The sequence below is a fragment of the Passer domesticus genome, chromosome 7, assembly GCF_036417665.1.
Source record: "Passer domesticus isolate bPasDom1 chromosome 7, bPasDom1.hap1, whole genome shotgun sequence".
NCBI classification, from domain to species: domain Eukaryota; kingdom Metazoa; phylum Chordata; class Aves; order Passeriformes; family Passeridae; genus Passer; species Passer domesticus.
In genome coordinates, this window is record NC_087480.1 from 18,614,222 (window position 1) to 18,632,643 (window position 18,422).

An 18,422-nucleotide genomic window follows, 5' to 3' on the forward strand; every position below is an offset into this window, starting at 1 on the left:
ACAGGGGAAGTTCCTGCACCACAGGAACTTGTGATCCAGGAAGAGGAAGAGACAGTTGTGCCCACAGTGCTGTGAGGGGCCCAGGAGTGTTCCTGTGCCAGGCTAGGGCTGGCACCAGCAGCACTCACAGGGCAGAGAAGGGGCCCAGGAGGCTCAGCTGGAGCTGCTGGTCTGTCCCTGGTTGTCACTCCCACCCTGATGAAGCTCCATGGGTGCCAGCACTGCCCTGCTGAGGCTCTCCCCTCATCCAGAACATTCTGTTCTGAGACTTCTCCCTGCTGGCACAGCTGGACCCTGCTCACACTGATCTTCCCAGGGCACAGAAAGGTAAAAGAGCAGCAACATGTGTCTGATTTCTCTGTTACTGGAGGGTTCTCCTGTTGCCTTTTCTGTGCCCTGTGTTGCAAAGGGGATTTTCCAGGCACTGCCTTTCTCCATCCACCTGAATTAAGCACTGCTGCTCTTCCATGGACATGTAACAGGTGAAGAACAGAAACTTCCTGAAAGCATCAGATACCAACTAGTTGAAGGCTGCATCCCAGTTCAAGCCTCTCAGGCAGGTGGGATTGTTTCCATGTTTTCCAGCCTGGCTGGCTGTGGAGATGCACACCTGGATGCAGTTCCAGGCTGAGCAGAGCAGCAGGAAGGTGCTGAGGTTGGATTTTGTTTGGATTCTCAGGTTTCCAGTACAAATCTGATGCTGACAGGCACTTGGGAGAGGCTGTTCCACTTCAGGAGGGAACACAGCACAGCTGTGACAGAACCATCACACTGGGAGCTGTTAATTTAATTTTATCCTTTGGTTTTTCTGAGCTGTTCTCATACAAAGTGATCTGACTTGAGCTCCCAGTATTCTCTATCATCCCAAGCCCTGGCTGATAGCATTAAAATGCAGCTTTGCCTCAAACTGAGATAACAACTCTAACAATTTCTGCAAGTCCAAGAGGAAATCCAACTCCCTCATCCCCAAGCATGAGCCTTCTTCCAAAACCTCCCCCTGCATCAGCACAGAGCATTCCCAAGGGAGGTGTTCCACAGAACTATGGAACTCTGCTTTCTGTACAGGAATTTTATTGAAATCAAGGTAATGGGTTTTTACACTAATGCCTCAGTGCATCTTCGAGAAGGAAGGGTTTTCTTTAAAAATTGTTTGTACATAAGACAAGAAATCATCCAAATGAACATGGTACAGCACGATCCCTAAGCATGCACAGCTGGACCTGGGGCTGCAGGAGCTGCAGGGAGGGGGCTCCAACTTTACATTCAGAACAGAAAGAAGCAGGTGCCAGTGGCCACTGGCACTTCATAGATGTCAACATCCAATCAGCCTTGGTGGAACTTCAGCCTAGCAGAAGACAAATCCAAGGAGCTCTAGTTCCTAGGGGACTGTAACTCTTCACCTGGGCCCTGATGGAAGCTCCATGGTCAGTGCCACACGGGAAGGAGCAGCAGAGCCACCTCCCCACCCTGCCAGTGTCACCAGGACCTCATGGCACCAGCTCTGTGCTCCAGCTCAGGCACCAAAAGAAGCCTCCCCTTCCATCCCTCGACTTCCCTGGGCCAAAAGCAGATTCCTTCCCCCCTGAAGCATGTTTCCATTTTTTCCCTGGGAAAGGAGCCCCTCAGCTCCAGGACAGAAGTGTCCCCAGCCCTTTCCCAGGCCCCAGCAGCTCCAGCTCCTCAGCCAGGCCTGGCTTGGGATGGAGATGTGCAGCTGGCACAGAAACAGCACCCCTGAGCCTGCATTTGGTTACCAGCCTTGGGTTTGGTATGAAATCCTCCCAGAGAACATTCATCCTCTGGCAGAGCTTTTCTCCCCAGACCTTGGAGAAAGCCACTAGCTACCAACTCCATCACTTCTCTGTCCTCCAGTTCCAGTGCATACCTTCCAGGAGAAGCACAAGCAGCAGCTCCCTGACACCTCAGCAAACCAGATTGGCCCCAAATTCACAGTAGCCAGTGCCAGAATTACTCATTGCAGTCCTCCTTCCAAAGAAGAGCAGAAATCATCTGTGAGGAAGCAGATCCTGAACCGTGTGCAAACAGCCCCGTTGCTGTGTCCGTTCAGCCGCCACCCAGGGGGAGATGAGGAAGAAGTGAGGATGAAGAGGCAGCCATTGCACATGCTGAGGTGACCCCGCACCCTCCTCCTGCCTGCAGGATCACTGCAGGACCAGGGAGGTGTCCCCAGCAGCAGCAGCTCCACCTGTGAGTGCAAAGCCCAGACCCCAATTGTTCCTACCAGGGTGACACCGTGACCTCCCCATGGTGCAGCACTGGGAGCCACCAGCTGTGGAACCCCAAACCCACCTCTGTCCCTGTTAGTTTGGCTCAGCCCACCCTGAACCTCTGTGGGACAGCTCCATCCCAGGTGGGAGAGCTGCAGCCACTCCTGTCCCCAGCCAGGGGAAGCCACACGGACACGGGGCCAGCATGCACAGAGCCCTCCGCAGGGGGGGCATTGGGACAGCAAAAGGAACACAAAAATCCTTTCAAGTAATTAACCCAGCCCACTCTTGAGGTCACAGCTGCAGAGCAGCGACCAGCTGGGTCTGTCTGGGTGATAAGGCAAAAAGTCTGAAGTCCTGGAGGGATGGGAGGTGGAAGGTGGCAGTGGTGACAGGCGGGAGTCACTGCGGAGGTTCCTTCTTCACGCTCTGCCTCATCTCCTGGTGAGCAGCTCCAGCTCCAGTTACTTCTGCACACAGCTGGGCCAGGCCAGCCCGCCACACACAGCTGACAGGATGATGTACAGGATCACCTGGGGAGGGAATTGGGGATTCCAGCGTTCACTAACTGCCACAGCACAGACCTGGAAACCCCAGACGGTCAAACCCTCAAAGAACCTGTCTAACACTCTCCTGTCCCTCCACACCCCTGCAGCTGAGAACTGTCCCCATGGAGGTGACAAAGTGCTTCTCACCCTGACCCTGCAGTTGCTCCATCCACAGTCCTCACAGCTGGAGGGGAACTGTCACACCAAAAAAGCCACTTCAGAGTCACAGAACAAGATCCCAGCAGGACTGAGAGCTCAAAAGCCACCCCAGCTCAAGCAGGGCATCTCAGCTGCTCCTGGGGCAAGCAGGGCCAGCTCCTGGACACAGTGCTCCCATCTCTCAGAGGGTCACAAAGGTTGAAAAAGACCTCCATGATCGAGGTCAACCTTTGATCAAACCCCCTCACATCCACTAAACCATGTCACAAAGTGCCACATCCACTCATTTTCTGAACAGCTCCATGGTGACCCCAGCACTGCCCTGGGCTGTCATGGAAGGAATTTTTCCTAATATCCAACCCGAACCCCCCAGTGCAACCTGAGCCCATTTCCCCACTTGCCTGGGAGAAGAGGCCAATCCCCACCCCATCACAACCTCCTTCCAGGTGTTTGTAGAGCCAGAAGGTCTCCCCTGAGCCTCCTCTCCTCCAGGCTGAGCCCCCCAGCACTCCCTGCAGTACTGACTGTCCAGGCCCTTCACCCTCTCCTCACACAAGCCCATCAGGAGGCACTGCCCTGGTTCTGCCCTCCCAGGCAGAGCTGGGCACACAAGGATCCCAGGACAGCGACAGGGGTTTGGAGTTTCCAGGGGTTCAGCAGCTCCACACTCACAATGGACACAATGATGATGACGATGGTGAGCTTGAGGTTCTTCATACACATGGCTCGGGCAAGGTTCCTGCTGGTGGTTTTGAAAGTGACTGACTGCAAGAGAGTAAAAGGGAAATCCCAGGATGGATTGGGTTGAAGGGACCTAAAACTCATCCAGTGCCACCCCCTGCCATGGCAGGGACACCTTCCACTGTCCCAGGGTGTCCAAGCCCTGTCCAGCCTGGCCTTGGGCACTGCCAGGGATCCAGGGGCAGCCCCAGCTGCTCTGGGTAACCTGTTATGGAAAGCTTGTCCCATCCCAAGTGTCCTCTCTGTACCCTGCAATTTCATGCATTCAAAATAGGGTTTGGGCACCAAATGACCCCAAACCCCCCCAGGCTGGATCAGTGCAGCCATTCCCACACAGCTCAGGCAGGATGCACCTGCCCCTGGAAGCAGCCACTCCAGCAGCTCATCCCACTGGGGAGTGCCAGCTTCTCCTACAAACCACCCTCCTGAGGCTGCAGCAGGCAGGAACCACATCCTGGGAGCTGCAGTTCTGCCTTGGGGCCCATTCCCAAGGTGGGGAACACCAGCCCTGGATCTCCAGGGATGCTTCCTCCTGGGCTGTGGGACATTCCCACTGCAGGATGCTCCATCCCTTCATCTCCCTGTGCTTCACAACAGCCCACACTGCCTGGGACAGGTCCTCCATGAGCTCAGCCCAGCTGCTGAAGGAATTCCAGTCCCTTTCCCTAAAGCTTTACCTGAGCTCTCAGCCCTGCCACCACCTGAGGGCAGGGGAAGGTTTGAACACCTGGGAGCTCCGGGACTGCTCCCTGCTGGATAAACTCCAGGCATGTCTTCTGCCCTCCAAAGCAGGAGGGCTTTGGGACAGCTCAGGGATCCCCAGAGCTGCACACAGGAGCTCCTGGCACTCTTCCAGCCCAAGGATTGGATGCCACAGGAGCTGGGCACCAAGCCAGGATGCTACAGAGGAGGATGCTGAGCCAGGGCCAGGGATTCCCAAAGGAAAGACAAAAAGCTTCCAGAGTGCACAGCACTTTGCTAGATAACTGTGCTTTATAATTACATTAATTTGGGGTTTTTTTAGTCTTCATTTCCTCAGAAACACTCCAAGAAGCTCCAGAGTCTTTAAAGATTATTTAGATGCAACAACTCAGTTTTTTTAATTTCAAATTAGCCACACTTTCCCTGCTGGTATCAGAACAACTCCACAGATGCACATTTTCCAGTTTATTTGCATCCAGCTGCCTTCAGCCAGGCTGCCAGGGAAGGGTAAATTGTGATTTTATCTCTCCTATCACTGCAGATCATGAGAGGGTTTCCCCCTCCTTGGGCACAAGGGATGAGGGCAGGGATGTGTCACCCTTGGCTGGCTGTGGCACAGGGAGCAGGGGAAGCTGCAGCTTTCCCAAACTGGGAAGCAGCTGGGAAACAGCTTGGAGGGGGAAGGATTCCCTGCAGGTCTCAGTTCCTCGGTGTCCTTTAAGCACCTCCTGGTGCTGTCCCCACCTCCCTGGTGCAGTAACACAACTTCCCCACTTCCAGGACTTCCCCAGACTCACCGAATCCACGAGATTCTCTGTTTTATCAATCAGCAGCTCCAGCTTCTCTCCTCTTTGTGCCACGAGGTCTGGAGAAAAGAGACAAAAAATCCAGCTCTGAAGGTGAAATCCCAGGGCAAAAAGCTGCTCCCAACACCCAAGCCCAAGCCAGGAGCTCCTGGCTGCAGCTCCCAGCCTTCCTGGGACAACCAGGGACTTCAGAAACAGCCTCACATCACACGGGCTGCATCCTGGGACTGAATCCTGCCCAATTCCAGATCTCACCCTCTATTCTGAATGGTCAGACTTGGCCCCACGCAAAGGCCAAGCAGGAGCAGCTGCAGAGAGCTTCTCCCAGGGAAGCAGTACCTATGTTCCGGACCATGATCCCTTTGAGCTCGTCGATCTGCGCTTGTGTCTCTGCCACCTGGTCCGGGCCCTTGCTCTCCGAGTGGTATTTCTGCAGCACAGAACATCATGCTTTACTCCTGGAGCTAGGTCTTAAGGGGAATTTATTACACTTGAGACAGGTCTGCCACTTGGAATGGTATAAAATTAGTAGGATGGTTTCTAAGGTTGTGTTGGAAACATAAAAACGTTTAATAAAAGGCAAAATAACAAAGATAATAATAAATAGTTTAATAAAGTTTAATAAAAGGCAAAATAACAAAATGCAGAATAACAAAAGGCAAAAGAAACAAGTTTTTCTTATAGAGAAAAACTTGAGTTAGGGGTAAGAGGTTTGTACTCTTGTTAAAACACTCTATAAAAGTGATTATTTCTTGTGTTTTATTTTTTTAAGTTAATTACTTGGGTGGGACCTCTTGGCTTCTGTCTAATTGGGTAGCTCTAGGTCTGAGGTGAAGTCTTAAAGGTCTTATGAGATGTCTTTTTACTAAATTGAAGAGAGAAACTTTTGTGCTTTTTGCCTTTTTAAGCAGACAAAGAATAATTTGGTCACTCTGGCAACAGGGGGCACATTCCTAAAAGAACAGGCACGGAAAACAGGAGCCTCAAAAACCAGGAGCCAAGGAAAACAGGAGCCTCAAAAACCAGGAGTCAGGGAAAACAGGAGCCTTAAAAACCAGGAGTCAGGGAAAACAGGAGCCTCAAAAACCAGGAGTCAGGGAAAACAGGAGCCTCAAAAAAACAGCATCCAGTGAGAAGAGGAGCCTCAAGAAGCCAACAGTTTGGGAACACCACACCAGATGGTGAAGGTGGCCAGTTTGAGTGGCCTGACTGCTCTCCCCAAAGGAAGGGAGCAGCCAGGAGCCATCCCATGTCCTGGAGCCATCCCAGAGGGTCTCCCCTGTCACCTCCTGGTCCAGCTGAGCCCTCACTGACAGCTCTGCTGCTGCCAGGCCCTCTGGTTTATCCTGAGCACTGCTCCTGTCATCCCTCCCCCTCCATTCCCTTCCCAAGTGACAGGGACTTCTCTCAGACTGTGCCCCCAGTTTGGGGATCCCAGGGATGCTCTGGTGACTGCACAGCTAGGGGTGGGTGAGAGCAGCATGAGCCAACACCAGGTCAAAGGAGCTGGAGTGCTTGCAGAATCCAAGGCCCAGTCAGCACCAGGGAACTGAGCTCTGCTGTTCCTGCACGGATTTTAGTCACTGTTCACATCACTGTTCTGCTCCATGATCACCCACACAGCTGCTTAAATCCTGATTTTCTTCTGGTTTGGAGTTCAATTTCTGACAGCACAGGAACCAGTCTGACACTGCCACCCCCACCTGGGCAGTCACAACTCACAGTGACAGCACCAAATCCAGCAGCTCCTCCAGCTCCACCTTCTCCTCGGGGGGAGATTCCCAGGAGGTTTCACACTGGCCACTGTCAAAGCCAGGCACTGGTTTTACTGGAAGCACAGCCTCCCTCTGCAGGATTATCTGAGTGCTGCACTTGAGCTGGGGCTGGATCTCTGCCTCACACAGGAACCTCCTGGAGAACCTCCCTGCTCCTGCAAGCAGGGAACGCCAGCCCTCACATCCCACGGGATCAGGGGAGGGAAGGGCTCTGTCAGCACTGAACTCCCCTCAGCTGACCCCCGAATCCCAGCAATGTGCAAAAGCTCAGGCAGGCAGCTCCTCCCGTGCTGGGGGGGATGGAAAGGCTGGGACTTTAGAGGAATATCAGCCCCATTGCTCCAAAGACAGCCTGGCTTTTCTGATAAGGCAATTCCAGCTTATTCCAGCCCTGTGGAGCTTATAAAGTGATGAGTCAGCAGTTTGGGTAGTTTCACCAAAGTGTTGGTGGAGAGGAAAAGCTCCTTCTTCAGACACAGGAAGTTAATCCTATTCATTATGCACTGCATTGTTATTCCTTGCTCTCCCCCTGCTGTGGAAGGCAAGGAGCAGCTCCTGGAATGAACTCCTGTGGTTCTCCCTGCTCCAAAGCACCTGCACAGCCCCAGATTCCAGTGCAAACTGCAGGCAGGAGCAGCACAGGTGCAAATCCTCCCTCAGAGCCCTGGCCTCACCCTGCAGCCACCACACAACTGGTACAGCAGGGACTGCTCCACAATTCCTGCACTGGGGAGGGCTCTGCTGTGCCCACAAAGGGCCCCTCCTCCTGCAGCTGTGACACCCCCAAACCCAGCCCTTCCATGGGATAAGCAGGGAAAGAGCCAAGCCCTCCCTGGAGAACAGCCCCAGCAGAGCTCTGAGAGCCTGGGGACAGCCCTAAAGCCACCATTCCCAGGACACCCCATCTTTAATCGGAGGGACACCTCCACCCCTGCCAAACCCCAGGCCAGGAGGGCTGTGGGAGCAGCAGGGCCTCACCAGCTGCGCGGCCAGCACGGAGGAGAACTCGCTGTTCATGGCGTAGGGCAGGGCGGTCTGCGCACGCGAGCCGTACGTGGTCTGGAAGCGCTTCTTGATCTCGTTCAGGAACGTGAAGGCTCGGGAGCGCTCAAAGTCCTGCCAGCAGAGAGCACAGCTCAGCCACAGCAGCCTGCGGGGCTGGGGCTGCAGCCCGAGCTCTGCCTGTGACACTGGCAGCCCCGGGGCTGGGCCACTCCACGCCTGCACGCAGCGGGAGGATTTCCTGCAGCACTTCCAGAATTCCACACCAGGCAAATTCCACTGGCAGCTGGAATGGGCTCTGCACCACCAACCACTGCACTGAGACAGAACTGGGCTGGGCCAAGAACTTCACCCCAAAACTCCCAACCCACAGGAGTGGAAGCTCCCTCCCGTGGCAGGGCTGGAATGGATGATTTGGAAGGTCACTCCCAACCCAAACCATCCCACAGCTCTGATTTGAGCTCCAGGCTGGGTTCAAAGCTGTAACTGAGGTTACAGCAGCTCCAGTGGGAGAAAAGGCACCCCAGAGCAGCCCTCACTAATAACCGTCATATGGAAACCAAAACTCCCAATTTCCCAGGCCCTGCCCAGGCTGCAGCTGTGTCCCCAGTACTCACATCATCTGTGATGCACAGGTAAATGATCCTGTCCTGGCAGATGTAATGGAACAGGTAGCTGCAGGGAGTGGAAAGGAACAAACAAAACGTCATTGGAAGCTGCCACATTTCCACAATTTCGTTTTCCAGAAGCCACTGCTGCCTGTGGGGCCTTTGGGGACTGGCAAGAGAAAATCCCAGCTATTCTACAAAGCTGGGACACATAAACGTGTCCAAAGGAAATTCCCAGAAACCTCCCACTCCAGGGAAGTGAGGCTGGGACACAGGTCTCTGCCCTGAAGGACTGTTCCCATAAAAAAGTTCAAAAATCCTTGCACATCCACAACTCTCCTGGAAGGAGGGAAGTAAAACTTGTCAGGTACCACCCTGCAGACTCCTCAGAGAGGCCAAGAAGGATCCCAACAGCAGAGAGAGAGAAACCCCAGAATTCCTGATGCCAGAGGGAATCTTCCCTGGAGATTTATACAAAAGACACAGAAGTTGTTCTTAAAAACAAAAAGAACTCATTAAATGAATTTAAGGAGTTCAAAGAAACTCAAGTTTTTCCTGTTTCAGAACAGGATGAACTATCTTGGACAGAACTCAGGGGGTTTTCAGCCTACAGGCTGGGAGGCAGAGGATCCCTGGGAGGCACTGGACAGGAGAACAACTCCAAGTGCTCACCGAGCCTCACAGCTCCCACATTCTGCCCAGTTACCTCCAAAAATGCACCCCAGCACTCCTGAAACTCAACTTTTCACTTTGTTGAACAGCACTCACAGCAAAGTGATTTTAAAGGAAAAATTTAAAATATTACAATTTATCCTTAAAATTCCAGCAGGGGAGAAGAGCTGCAGCATCCATCAGACTCCAGAGCAGGCACTGCCTCCAAAACATCTCCCACAGGCACAGGCTGTGCTCCTGAGCATGTGGGAAGCCCAGCCCAGCTCTGCATCCTCAGAACAGCTCTGCAACAACAGCCTGGGCACCAGAGAGGATCCAGCCATGCTGCCAATTCCAAAAAAAGAGCTGGAATGGGCTCCAAAAAAAGATCTGGAATGGGCTCCAACACCTCTAAATCTGTTTTTTTTTCCACAGTTGTTCTAGTTTGTTCCCATTGACTCACCCACTTCCCACGTGCAGGAAGTCGGAGATGATGGAGCATCTACTCCCTGTCCTACCAACCCTGACCAAAGGTTCAGAGAGCTGGGGAAATCCTGGGAATAACCCCTCTGTCCTGCAGACTAGATCTGGGGCAGCTCAGGATGACTCCATGTGATCTGTGAGCACAGCTTGTCTCAAAGCCCCCAAGAAGGGTGACAGTTTCACTTAAAGCCACGTTCAAGCCTCAGAAAATCCAGGGGAAGCTTCCAGAAGCCAAACTCCAATTGTATAAAAATGGAAAATTTGATTTTGTATCAACTGCCCTGTGCTGCTGCTGGAGCTGAACTCAAATCCTGGTTATGCTGCAAAGTTCTGGGGGACAGAAGCAGCTACTGAGCTGGTGGCACGTTCCATCAAATGGGAATTTGGATGGAAAAACCTGCAGAATCACAGAAAAACCCCCAAACACACCCAGCTTCTCCCTGCCCTCATGCATACCCACAAGTCCCCCGGAGCCCAGGAGAGGGGTTACTCACTTGCCATGGGAGTAGGTCAGTTTGTTGTTCTCGGAGGGGATTTTGGCCAGGATCTGCTCAGTGACCTCCAGGAAGTTGCCCCCACACCAGGCGTGCTTGGCCAGGATGGTGGTGCCCCTCGCCACGACTGCAAACAGGATGGCCATGGCTGCTCTCCTGCTTGGCACAAAACAGGTGACATCAGGAGTGGGGCACCTGCAGGGTGTCCCTGGCACAGGGAGCAGGACACCACAGCCACAAAGGTCTCTCATTTCCCCTTTTAGGCTCTGCTCATGATGACACTAAACCCTCTAGAAAAAGGGTTTTTATCACCTCTGTGCCCTGTGAGGGTGGCAAAGCTGAGGCTACCCAGAGCAGCTGTGGAGCCAACATCTCTGCCTGAGGAGCAGCCAAGGCAGAAACCAGATCCAACAAGTTTATGAGAATAAAAGAACATTAAACCTTGAATAAGTCACATTAAATGCTGCTCACATCAGAGGAAAGGGCAACCCCAACAGCCAGAGCAGCTGTGGCTGCCCCTGGATCCCTGGAAGTGCCCAAGGCCAGGATGGATGAGGCTTGGAGCCACCTGGGGTAGCAGAAGATGCTGGGAGCTGGAATTGGATGAGCTTCAAGCTCCCTTCCAACCCAAACCATTGTGGGATTCCTAAGTCTCCAGAGCTGGAAAAACATCCCTGCTGCCACAGAAAGGGACACTCTTAATCAGCTCAAGTATCAGCACATTAATCTACAGCCAGAGCCAGATCTAACGCATGGGGCACATGTCAGAGCCCAGCTGGGACAGCTGCCCTGCTCATCCTGCACATCCATAAGCCTCTTTTCTGCTCAGGAAGGACTTAGGACGACTTTGGACCCTGCAAAACCCAAAAATCTCATTTTTCACTTTGTACTTAGGCCCTACTTACTACCTGCTCTGTTCTGTGCCTTGACAGATCTGGCACGATCACAGACCTCTCCTGAATCCCCCAGAATCCCCCCTCTGGGAACAGCCACAGAGCAGGAGGCCTGGCTGAGCTTCTAGACCCAGATTTTCCATCCCCCCGGCACTGCCTGGTGAGAATTAGGGATCTCTTCTGGATTAACAAGGCCATGAAGGGAGGTCCAACCACCACCCCAGCAGGGCTCACCTGGGCAGGCTGAGCCCCACAGACCCAGGCCTGGCCAGCACCAACCAGAGCATCTACAAACCTCCCACAGGTCTGAGCCCAGCACTGCAGGGGAAAAGGATAAAGTCATGGATTTACTCACAGGACAGACTCCACACAACCACCTGGGAGCACTGCCAAGGGGAACAGAACCATGGAATGGCTGGGGTTGGAAGGGAGCTCAAGACCATCCCCATGGCAGGGACACCTCCCACTGTCCCAGGCTGCTCCCAGCCCCAGTGTCCAGCCTGGCCTTGGGCACTGCCAGGGATCCAGGGGCAGCCCCAGCTGCTCTGGCTGTTGGGGTTGCCCTTCCCTCTGCTGTGAGCAGCATTTAATGTGACTTATCCAAGGTTTAGTTTTCTTTCATCCTCATAAACTTGTTGGGTCTGGTTTCTGCCTTGGCTGCTCCTCAGGCAGAGATGCTGGCTCCTGCAGAAGCTTCCAAGGAATTGCTTACTCCTTTACGTTTCAGCTCCGAGTAATCTCCACTTTGGCTCATTTTCAGGTCAAAATGCTCCTGTCTTAAATAACATTGTGGGCTAACTCAGCTCAGGGAATTCACTGCACCCTCCTGTCCCTGCAGAGGACACAGAGGCTTTGGCCAGCCCTGGCTGCCCCAGGCCTGTGGAGCAACACCAGGGCACAGCCTAGAATCACAAACACCTCTTGAGCAACCAGCTGAGTGTCCAGCACCAGGAAACCACTGTCTGCTCCTGCAGTCACCCAGGAGCCACAGAAAGGAGCAGCTGTAGCAGAAAACACCCCCCAAACCCTGCCCCTGCCCTGCGAGGCCAGCTAAGACCCAGGGTGCAGAGCCCACACAGACACCTCAGTGCCCTGAGCAGAATTTACGCAGCCCCAGCTGAGGATTGTGCTTTAGACAATTCCTACAAATCTCTGCTCATTTAATACTGGACACTGGTGGAACCTGAGGTGCCACTCGCTGGCACTGCAGGATCCCACAGTCCTCAATTCCCCGAGTTCCTGGCTCTCGCCTCCCTGGATTCACACCCTCAACTCCCCGAGTTCACAGTCCTGACTCCCCAAATTCCTGGCCCTCGCTGTGCTCAGTAACACCAGCCCCAGCTCTGAGCAGAAGGAGTTAAATGAAGTAAAAGAGATTAACCAGGAGCATTTTCCTCCCTGAGCAGCCCTGTACCAGCCCTGTGTTACTCCTGTTAGTAACACAAATCTCTTAGACTGCCACAGAACGTCCTTCCTCAGCAGTTACAGGAGTCAGGAATGAAATCCCTTTACATCAACCCCTCTGCAGAGCTTTTTTATATCTAAACTTACAATATTACACAGCTGGAAGCAGCCAAGACCAAACCTTCCAAAAAGACACTGCAAGATGCACGAGCTGCTGTCTGAGGTCCCTCTGGGGATTGAACTGAAAGATCCTAGAAACACAGAAAGGTTTGGGTTGAAGGGACCTCAGTCCCATCCAGTACCACCCCTGCCATGGCAGGGACACCTTCCACTGTCCCAGACTGCTCCAAGCCCTGTCCAGCCTGGCCTTGGGCACTGCCAGGGATCCAGGGGCAGCCACAGCTGCTCTGGGCACCTGTGCCAGGGCCTGCCCACCCTCACAGGGAACAATTCCCCTCCAAAACAAGGGCACAGAAAAAAGGCACAGAAAAAAAACTCTTAAGGAACACCAGAAACACAGGCTCAGTCTCCAGCACGATGTTTAGAACTCCTGTAAGGATGATTTACTATTTTCCAGTGATTCTTCTGGACCAGAAGATTCCCAGGTTAGTGCCAGTGCACCATGGAAGGTCCCGGCCTGCACTTCCAGAAATCCTCTTAACAGAAAGCAAAGGGCACCGCTGCCCTTTAAGCAGGGAACAAGGGGAGGTGTTGCAACCCAGTGAGCTGCAAACTGCTGCAATAAAGAGATCGTTTGAGCAGGATGAGCTCAGCAGAAAGCAGCCCTGGCTTCGGGCTTCCCTTTAACCTCTGCCAGGCAGCTGGAAAAATCATTATTTCATTACAGAATATTCCACCATGAAGTCCTGGGGCTCTCCTGTTCATTTTGAACCTGAGAATTGCGACATTTGTGCTCCAACTTATCCCAAGTTCAGCCTCCCTTCTGCACACAGAATTCACTTCAGGTTCCCACACTGCATCCCCACAGAAACAAATCACCAAGGAAATCAATCCACGTGGTCTTCCAGCCCCATCACCTTTCCTGGAAGCAGCATTGCAGGGTTTGGAAGGGGGTAAGGACACACACCACCACGGTGATTGAGTAAGCAGCTCTCTAAAAAGGGAACACGTGCAGCCCATGGAATCGGGGAATTGTTGAGGTTGGAAAAGCCCTCCAAGAGCACCAAGTCCAACCATTCCCCAGCCCTGCCAAGGCCACCCCAACCTCTTTTGTTACCCAGGTGCCACATCCACACGGCTTTTAAATCCCTCCAGGGACGGGCACTCCACCACCGCCCTGGGCAGCTGTGCCAGGGCTGGACAGCCCTGCCCACCAAGGAATTCTCCCCAATATCCAACCTGACCCTCCCTGGCACAGCCTCATCCTGACATCCTGTCGCTGGTCCCTGGAGCAGAGCCCGACTCCCTCCAGCCTCCCCACAGCCCCTGCCAGCACACCTGTGGGTAATTAATTAATTAACTAAGCCATGTAGTGCTACATCCGCAACACCGTCCACTCCCAGACACACCAGTAACACACCAGCAACACCTCAATAACACCGGTAATACACGGGTAACACCCCAGTAACAGACGAATAATACCCCAGTGACAGGCCAGTAACACACTAATAACATCCCAACAGTGTACTGGTAACAGGCCAGTAACACAGGAATAACACCCCGGTAGCACAGAGATTTAACACCCCAGTAACATGCTGGCAACACCCCCACTAGCAGGCCAGCAGTACACTAATAACATGCTAGTAACACCAATAACATCCCAGTAACACGGCAATAACACACCAATAACACCCCAGTAACACATCAATAACACCCCGGCACCATGCCGGTAACATCCCCGGTAACAGGCCACTAACACACTAATAACATCCCAGTAACACAATAATAACACGCCAGTAACACCCCAGTAACACAATAATAACACCCCAGTAACACACCAATAACACCCCAGTAACATCCCAGTAACACACCAATAACAGCCCAGTACCATGCCGGTAACACCCCCAGCAGTAGGCCACTGTCACTAACAACACCCCAGTAACACCCCAGTAACACGGCAGTCCCACATCAGCAGCACACGGCAGCAGGCCAGCAGCTCTCCCGTAACACGCCGGTATCACCCCGGCAATCCCCGGTCACTGTGCCCCCCGTGCCCGCTGCCGGTGCCGAGCGCGGCCTCCTCCCGCCGGCAGCGCCTGCCGCCCGCGGGGCTGGGGCTGTGCCCGGCCGGAACCCCCGCACCCGAACCCCCCGGCCCGGCCCGGCCCGGCCCGGCTCGGGCTCCGGGCCCCCCGCGCTCACCGGCGCTCCGGGCCCCGCCGGCCCCGCTCGGCCCCGCCCGGCCCGGCCCGACGCGTTTCCGGCCGCGGGGCCGCCGGGAGCCCGGGGCTGCGGGCCCGGAACCGCCATGGCCGGCAGCGGCAGCGGGCCCGCGCTGGAAACCGTGAGGGGGCACCGGGCAGTGGGACCGGGACCGGGATCGGGGTCGGGGGGGCCGCTCGGTGCCTTCCGTGAGGCGGAGCGGGGAGCCGGGCCCTGCTCCCGGGGAAAGCAGCTCACGCTGTGCCAGGGAGGGTTAGATGGGATATTGGGGAAAATTCCTTCATGGACAGGGCTGTCCAGCCCTGGCACAGCTGCCCAGGTGGTGGAGTGCCCGTCCCTGGAGGGATTTAAAAGCCGTGTGGATGTGGCACTGGGGGACATGGGCTGGGGTGGCCTTGGCAGGGCTGGGGAATGGTTGGACTTGGTGCTCTTGGAGGGCTTTTCCAACCCAAATGATTCCCTGCTTCCATGATTCTGTCATTCCCAAGCCTGGCTTAGTGGTAGGGCACCCTCGCGTGTGGTGGGGTGGCATCAGTGTCAGGACAGATCATCACGGCTCCAAGGGACACCCTGTCATCCTGTGGTGCACAGCAGCAGGTGGAGGTCAGGACTAACCTGGTTCAAAACTAGGTGGAATTTTGGAGCTTTCCCTCCTCTCTGAAGGTGTTTTCGTCCCACAGCAGCACCGGAGGTGGCCCAGAGATATCTCCAGCCCTCCCAGCTACTCTGGGGAGCTGAGTGTGGGGGCTGATCCTCACCCTTCAGGTGTCCCCGACCTCAGGGAGGTCACAGCTTCTCTCCTCTCGCACTGGTGACAGATCCAGGCGGATGGGACGGACGGGAACTGTGTCACGTTCGTGCTGCACGACGAGGATCACACCCTGGGCAACTCCCTGCGCTACATGGTCATGAAGAAGTGAGTTTCTGAGGGACCTCCGTGCCCTGCTCTGGCCTTCTCCTAACTGATCCACACCTGAGCTGTCCCTGGGATCAGGCAGACGATCCCAAATCCCCTCTGTGCACACCCTTCCAGCCTCTGTGTCAGACACAGAGCCCACCTGCTGCTCCTCCTTTTCCTTGTGCTGTGTCAGGACTCCGAGAGCACCAAAGCCCTCAAAGGGCCTGACCAGCCTTTCCTGAGCCCCCACCCACACCCTCCCCTGCCCAGGAACACAAGTTAAGCTCAGCTCAGGGCTTTCAGTCCTTCCTGGGCTGCTGGAGGAGTAACTGGGTCCTGGACTCTCTTTGCTGCCCAGAGAGGCTGTGGATTTCCCATCCCTGGAACTGTCTCAGGCCAGGCTGGATGGGGCTTGGAGCACCCTGGGGCAGTGGAAGGTGTTCCTGCCCATGGCAGGGGCTGGGACTGGGCTGCCTTTAAGGTCCCTCTGATAAATCACGGTGACAACACAAAAGAAGCTGCTGGCCAAAGCTGGGGGCAAAGCTCCAGCACTCAGCTCAGCTGGAGGGAGAGGCCCTGCAGCATTTTGGGAGCTCCTCCAGTGCCCTGGACCACTCATCCTCTTCCACCAGCAGAGCAGCAGCAGGTTTGGTTACAGGGAGAATTGCAAGCATCCAGGATCCCCTGTTTGGATCTGCAGAGCTGGCACTGCTCTGGCTGTGGTGCCAGCACAGTGCCAGCCGTGTCTTTGCCCTGCAGAGCTCCAGCTCAGCTCAGAGAGAGATGGGTGTGAGGGAACAAGGTCACAGGGAGTTTCCCCTCAGCACATCCCTCCCCTAAGTCATTCTGGAAACATCCAGAGCCCTAGCAGGCCTGGCATGCCCTGAGCCTCTCTCTTCCCTGGGATTTGCTGTGGACTGGCCTGGGTCTCACTGCTCCCTCTCCTCTCTGCCCTCCTGCAGCCCTGATGTGGAGTTCTGTGGCTACTGCATCACACACCCCTCAGAAAGCAAGATCAACTTCAGGATCCAGACCAGAGGTGAGCCTGGGGCGTCTCTATGGCTGGGGCCCTGTTCTCATGGAATTCCCCCTGCTCATGCCAGCTTCCCAGGAGTCTGGTAAATAAAGGAAAGCCCTTTCTCCCTGTCCTCTGCCAGGCACTGCAGTGCTGAGCCTCAGAGGCTGCTCCCAGAATTCTGCTCCAGCTGCAGTGGGAAGCAGCTTCCCTGGCTCCAGGCACCTGGGCTGGCTGGGAGCAGCCCTGGCACCCCAAGCTGTGGGGCTGGGGAGGGGGCACACCCCTGGGAGGTGGGGACTGCCCTTGGGAACCACCTCCCGTGTCCCTAATCCATCTTTTCCCATCTTTCCCCAAAGGGGCTCTTCCTGCTGTGGAGCCATTCCGGAAAGGGCTGAATGACCTGATGGGTGTTTGCCAGCATGTGCTCAACACCTTTGAGGTGAGACATTCTTGGAGAGATCAGGGTCAGTTCTGTCCCTTGGGCCATTCATGGAGAGTTCCAGGTCAGTTCTGTCCCTTGGGCCATTCCTGGAGAGCTCAGGCTCAGTTCTGTCCCTTGGGCCATTCCTGGGGAGTTCCAGGTCATTTCTGTCCCTTGGGCCATTCCTGGAGAAGCTCAGGGTCAGTTCTGTCCCTTGGGCCATTCCTAGAGAGTTCCAGGTCAGTTCTGTCCCTTGGGCCATTCCTGGAGAACTCAGGGTCAGTTCTGTCCCTTGGGCCATTCCTGGAGAGTTCCAGGTCAGTTCTGTCCCTTGGGCCATTCCTGGGGAGCTCAGGGTCAGTTCTGTCCCTTGGGCCACTCCTGGGGAGCTCAGGGTCAGTTCTGTCCCTTGGGCCATTCCTGGGGAGCTCAGGGTCAGTTCTGTCCCTTGGGCCATTCCTGGGGAGCTCAGGGTCGGTTCTGTCCCTTGGGCCATTCCTGGGGAGCTCAGGCTCAGTTCTGTCCCTTGATCCCAGAGTGGGAGGCTGAGGCCTGTGTTGGAGACACCTCTGGCAGGAGAACCTGGGAGGTTTTTTGGCCAGGCTCTGCCTGATCCATGGCATGGCCTGGCTCCCTTTCCCTTGGAGTGACTGTAAAGCTCAGTCACTTCCAAAAGCACCTGGAGCTCTGTCAGAGCTTCCCAGCCTTTCCAGGCTCTGGCCAGAGCAGTCCCAGCACAGCAGGGTGGTGGCTCTGTGCCACCCCAGGTGACATTTGTGCTTTGCTTTTGTTTCAGAGGAGCATGAAGGAGTTCAGGGCACAGAAGGAGGAGGAGATGCAGTAGCCTTTGGGAATGGCATGGATGTAACCTCTGTGTGTTGAATTCCCTGTGTCCAAACCAGGTCTTTTTTGTTGTTCTTTTTTTTTTTTTAATGACTTCGCTGCAAAATGTATTTTCTTTAATAATAAAGTTTATTAATTTAGATGCTGTAGAGCTCACGCTGTGTCCTGCTCAGCACAGGGATGAAAAATCGTAGAATGTGGAGACAGATTGCTCCACAGATTGGGAAATTTATGGAAAATGGGCTGGTCTTGAAATTCCTCAGTCTCTGTTTTCCTTGAAACCCATTTGTCTTTATGATTTATTTGTAAAACACTTATATTTCAAGTTAAGCTAAAAGCCCACCCCAACACCTGGAAAATGTTTTAATTGCATGTCTCATCTCTTCTCTCCTTTTCTTCTCTCAG

At 54.5% G+C, this 18,422-nt stretch overlaps 2 protein-coding genes across 3 annotated transcripts; one reads left to right on the plus strand and one right to left on the minus strand.

Moving 5' to 3' along the window:
- Nucleotides 1–1,049: 1,049 nt before the first annotated feature.
- Nucleotides 1,050–14,896, minus strand: VAMP7 (vesicle associated membrane protein 7). Of its 2 annotated transcripts, XM_064427281.1 has the most exons (9): nt 14,817–14,864; nt 12,642–12,745; nt 10,198–10,353; nt 8,579–8,636; nt 7,938–8,075; nt 5,524–5,614; nt 5,176–5,243; nt 3,608–3,700; nt 1,050–2,761 (listed from the first exon to the last, which is right to left on the minus strand). In XM_064427281.1, the coding sequence occupies exons 3-9, from the start codon at nt 10,341–10,343 to the stop codon at nt 2,693–2,695; spliced, it is 663 nt and encodes a 220-aa protein (XP_064283351.1). In that variant the 5' UTR covers nt 10,344–10,353; nt 12,642–12,745; nt 14,817–14,864; the 3' UTR covers nt 1,050–2,692. The 2 variants fall into 2 exon arrangements, with proteins under 2 accessions (XP_064283351.1, XP_064283352.1); XM_064427282.1 differs by lacking the exon at nt 12,642–12,745 and having other exon boundaries at nt 14,817–14,896.
- On the plus strand, nt 14,851–18,157 carry LOC135304653 (DNA-directed RNA polymerases I and III subunit RPAC2-like). Its single transcript, XM_064427283.1, has 5 exons — nt 14,851–14,958; nt 15,656–15,753; nt 16,698–16,774; nt 17,110–17,192; nt 17,971–18,157. Exons 1-5 carry the CDS (start codon nt 14,923–14,925, stop codon nt 18,016–18,018), a joined length of 342 nt encoding a protein of 113 aa, XP_064283353.1. The 5' UTR covers nt 14,851–14,922; the 3' UTR covers nt 18,019–18,157.
- The last annotated feature ends 265 nt before the right edge of the window (nt 18,158–18,422 follow it).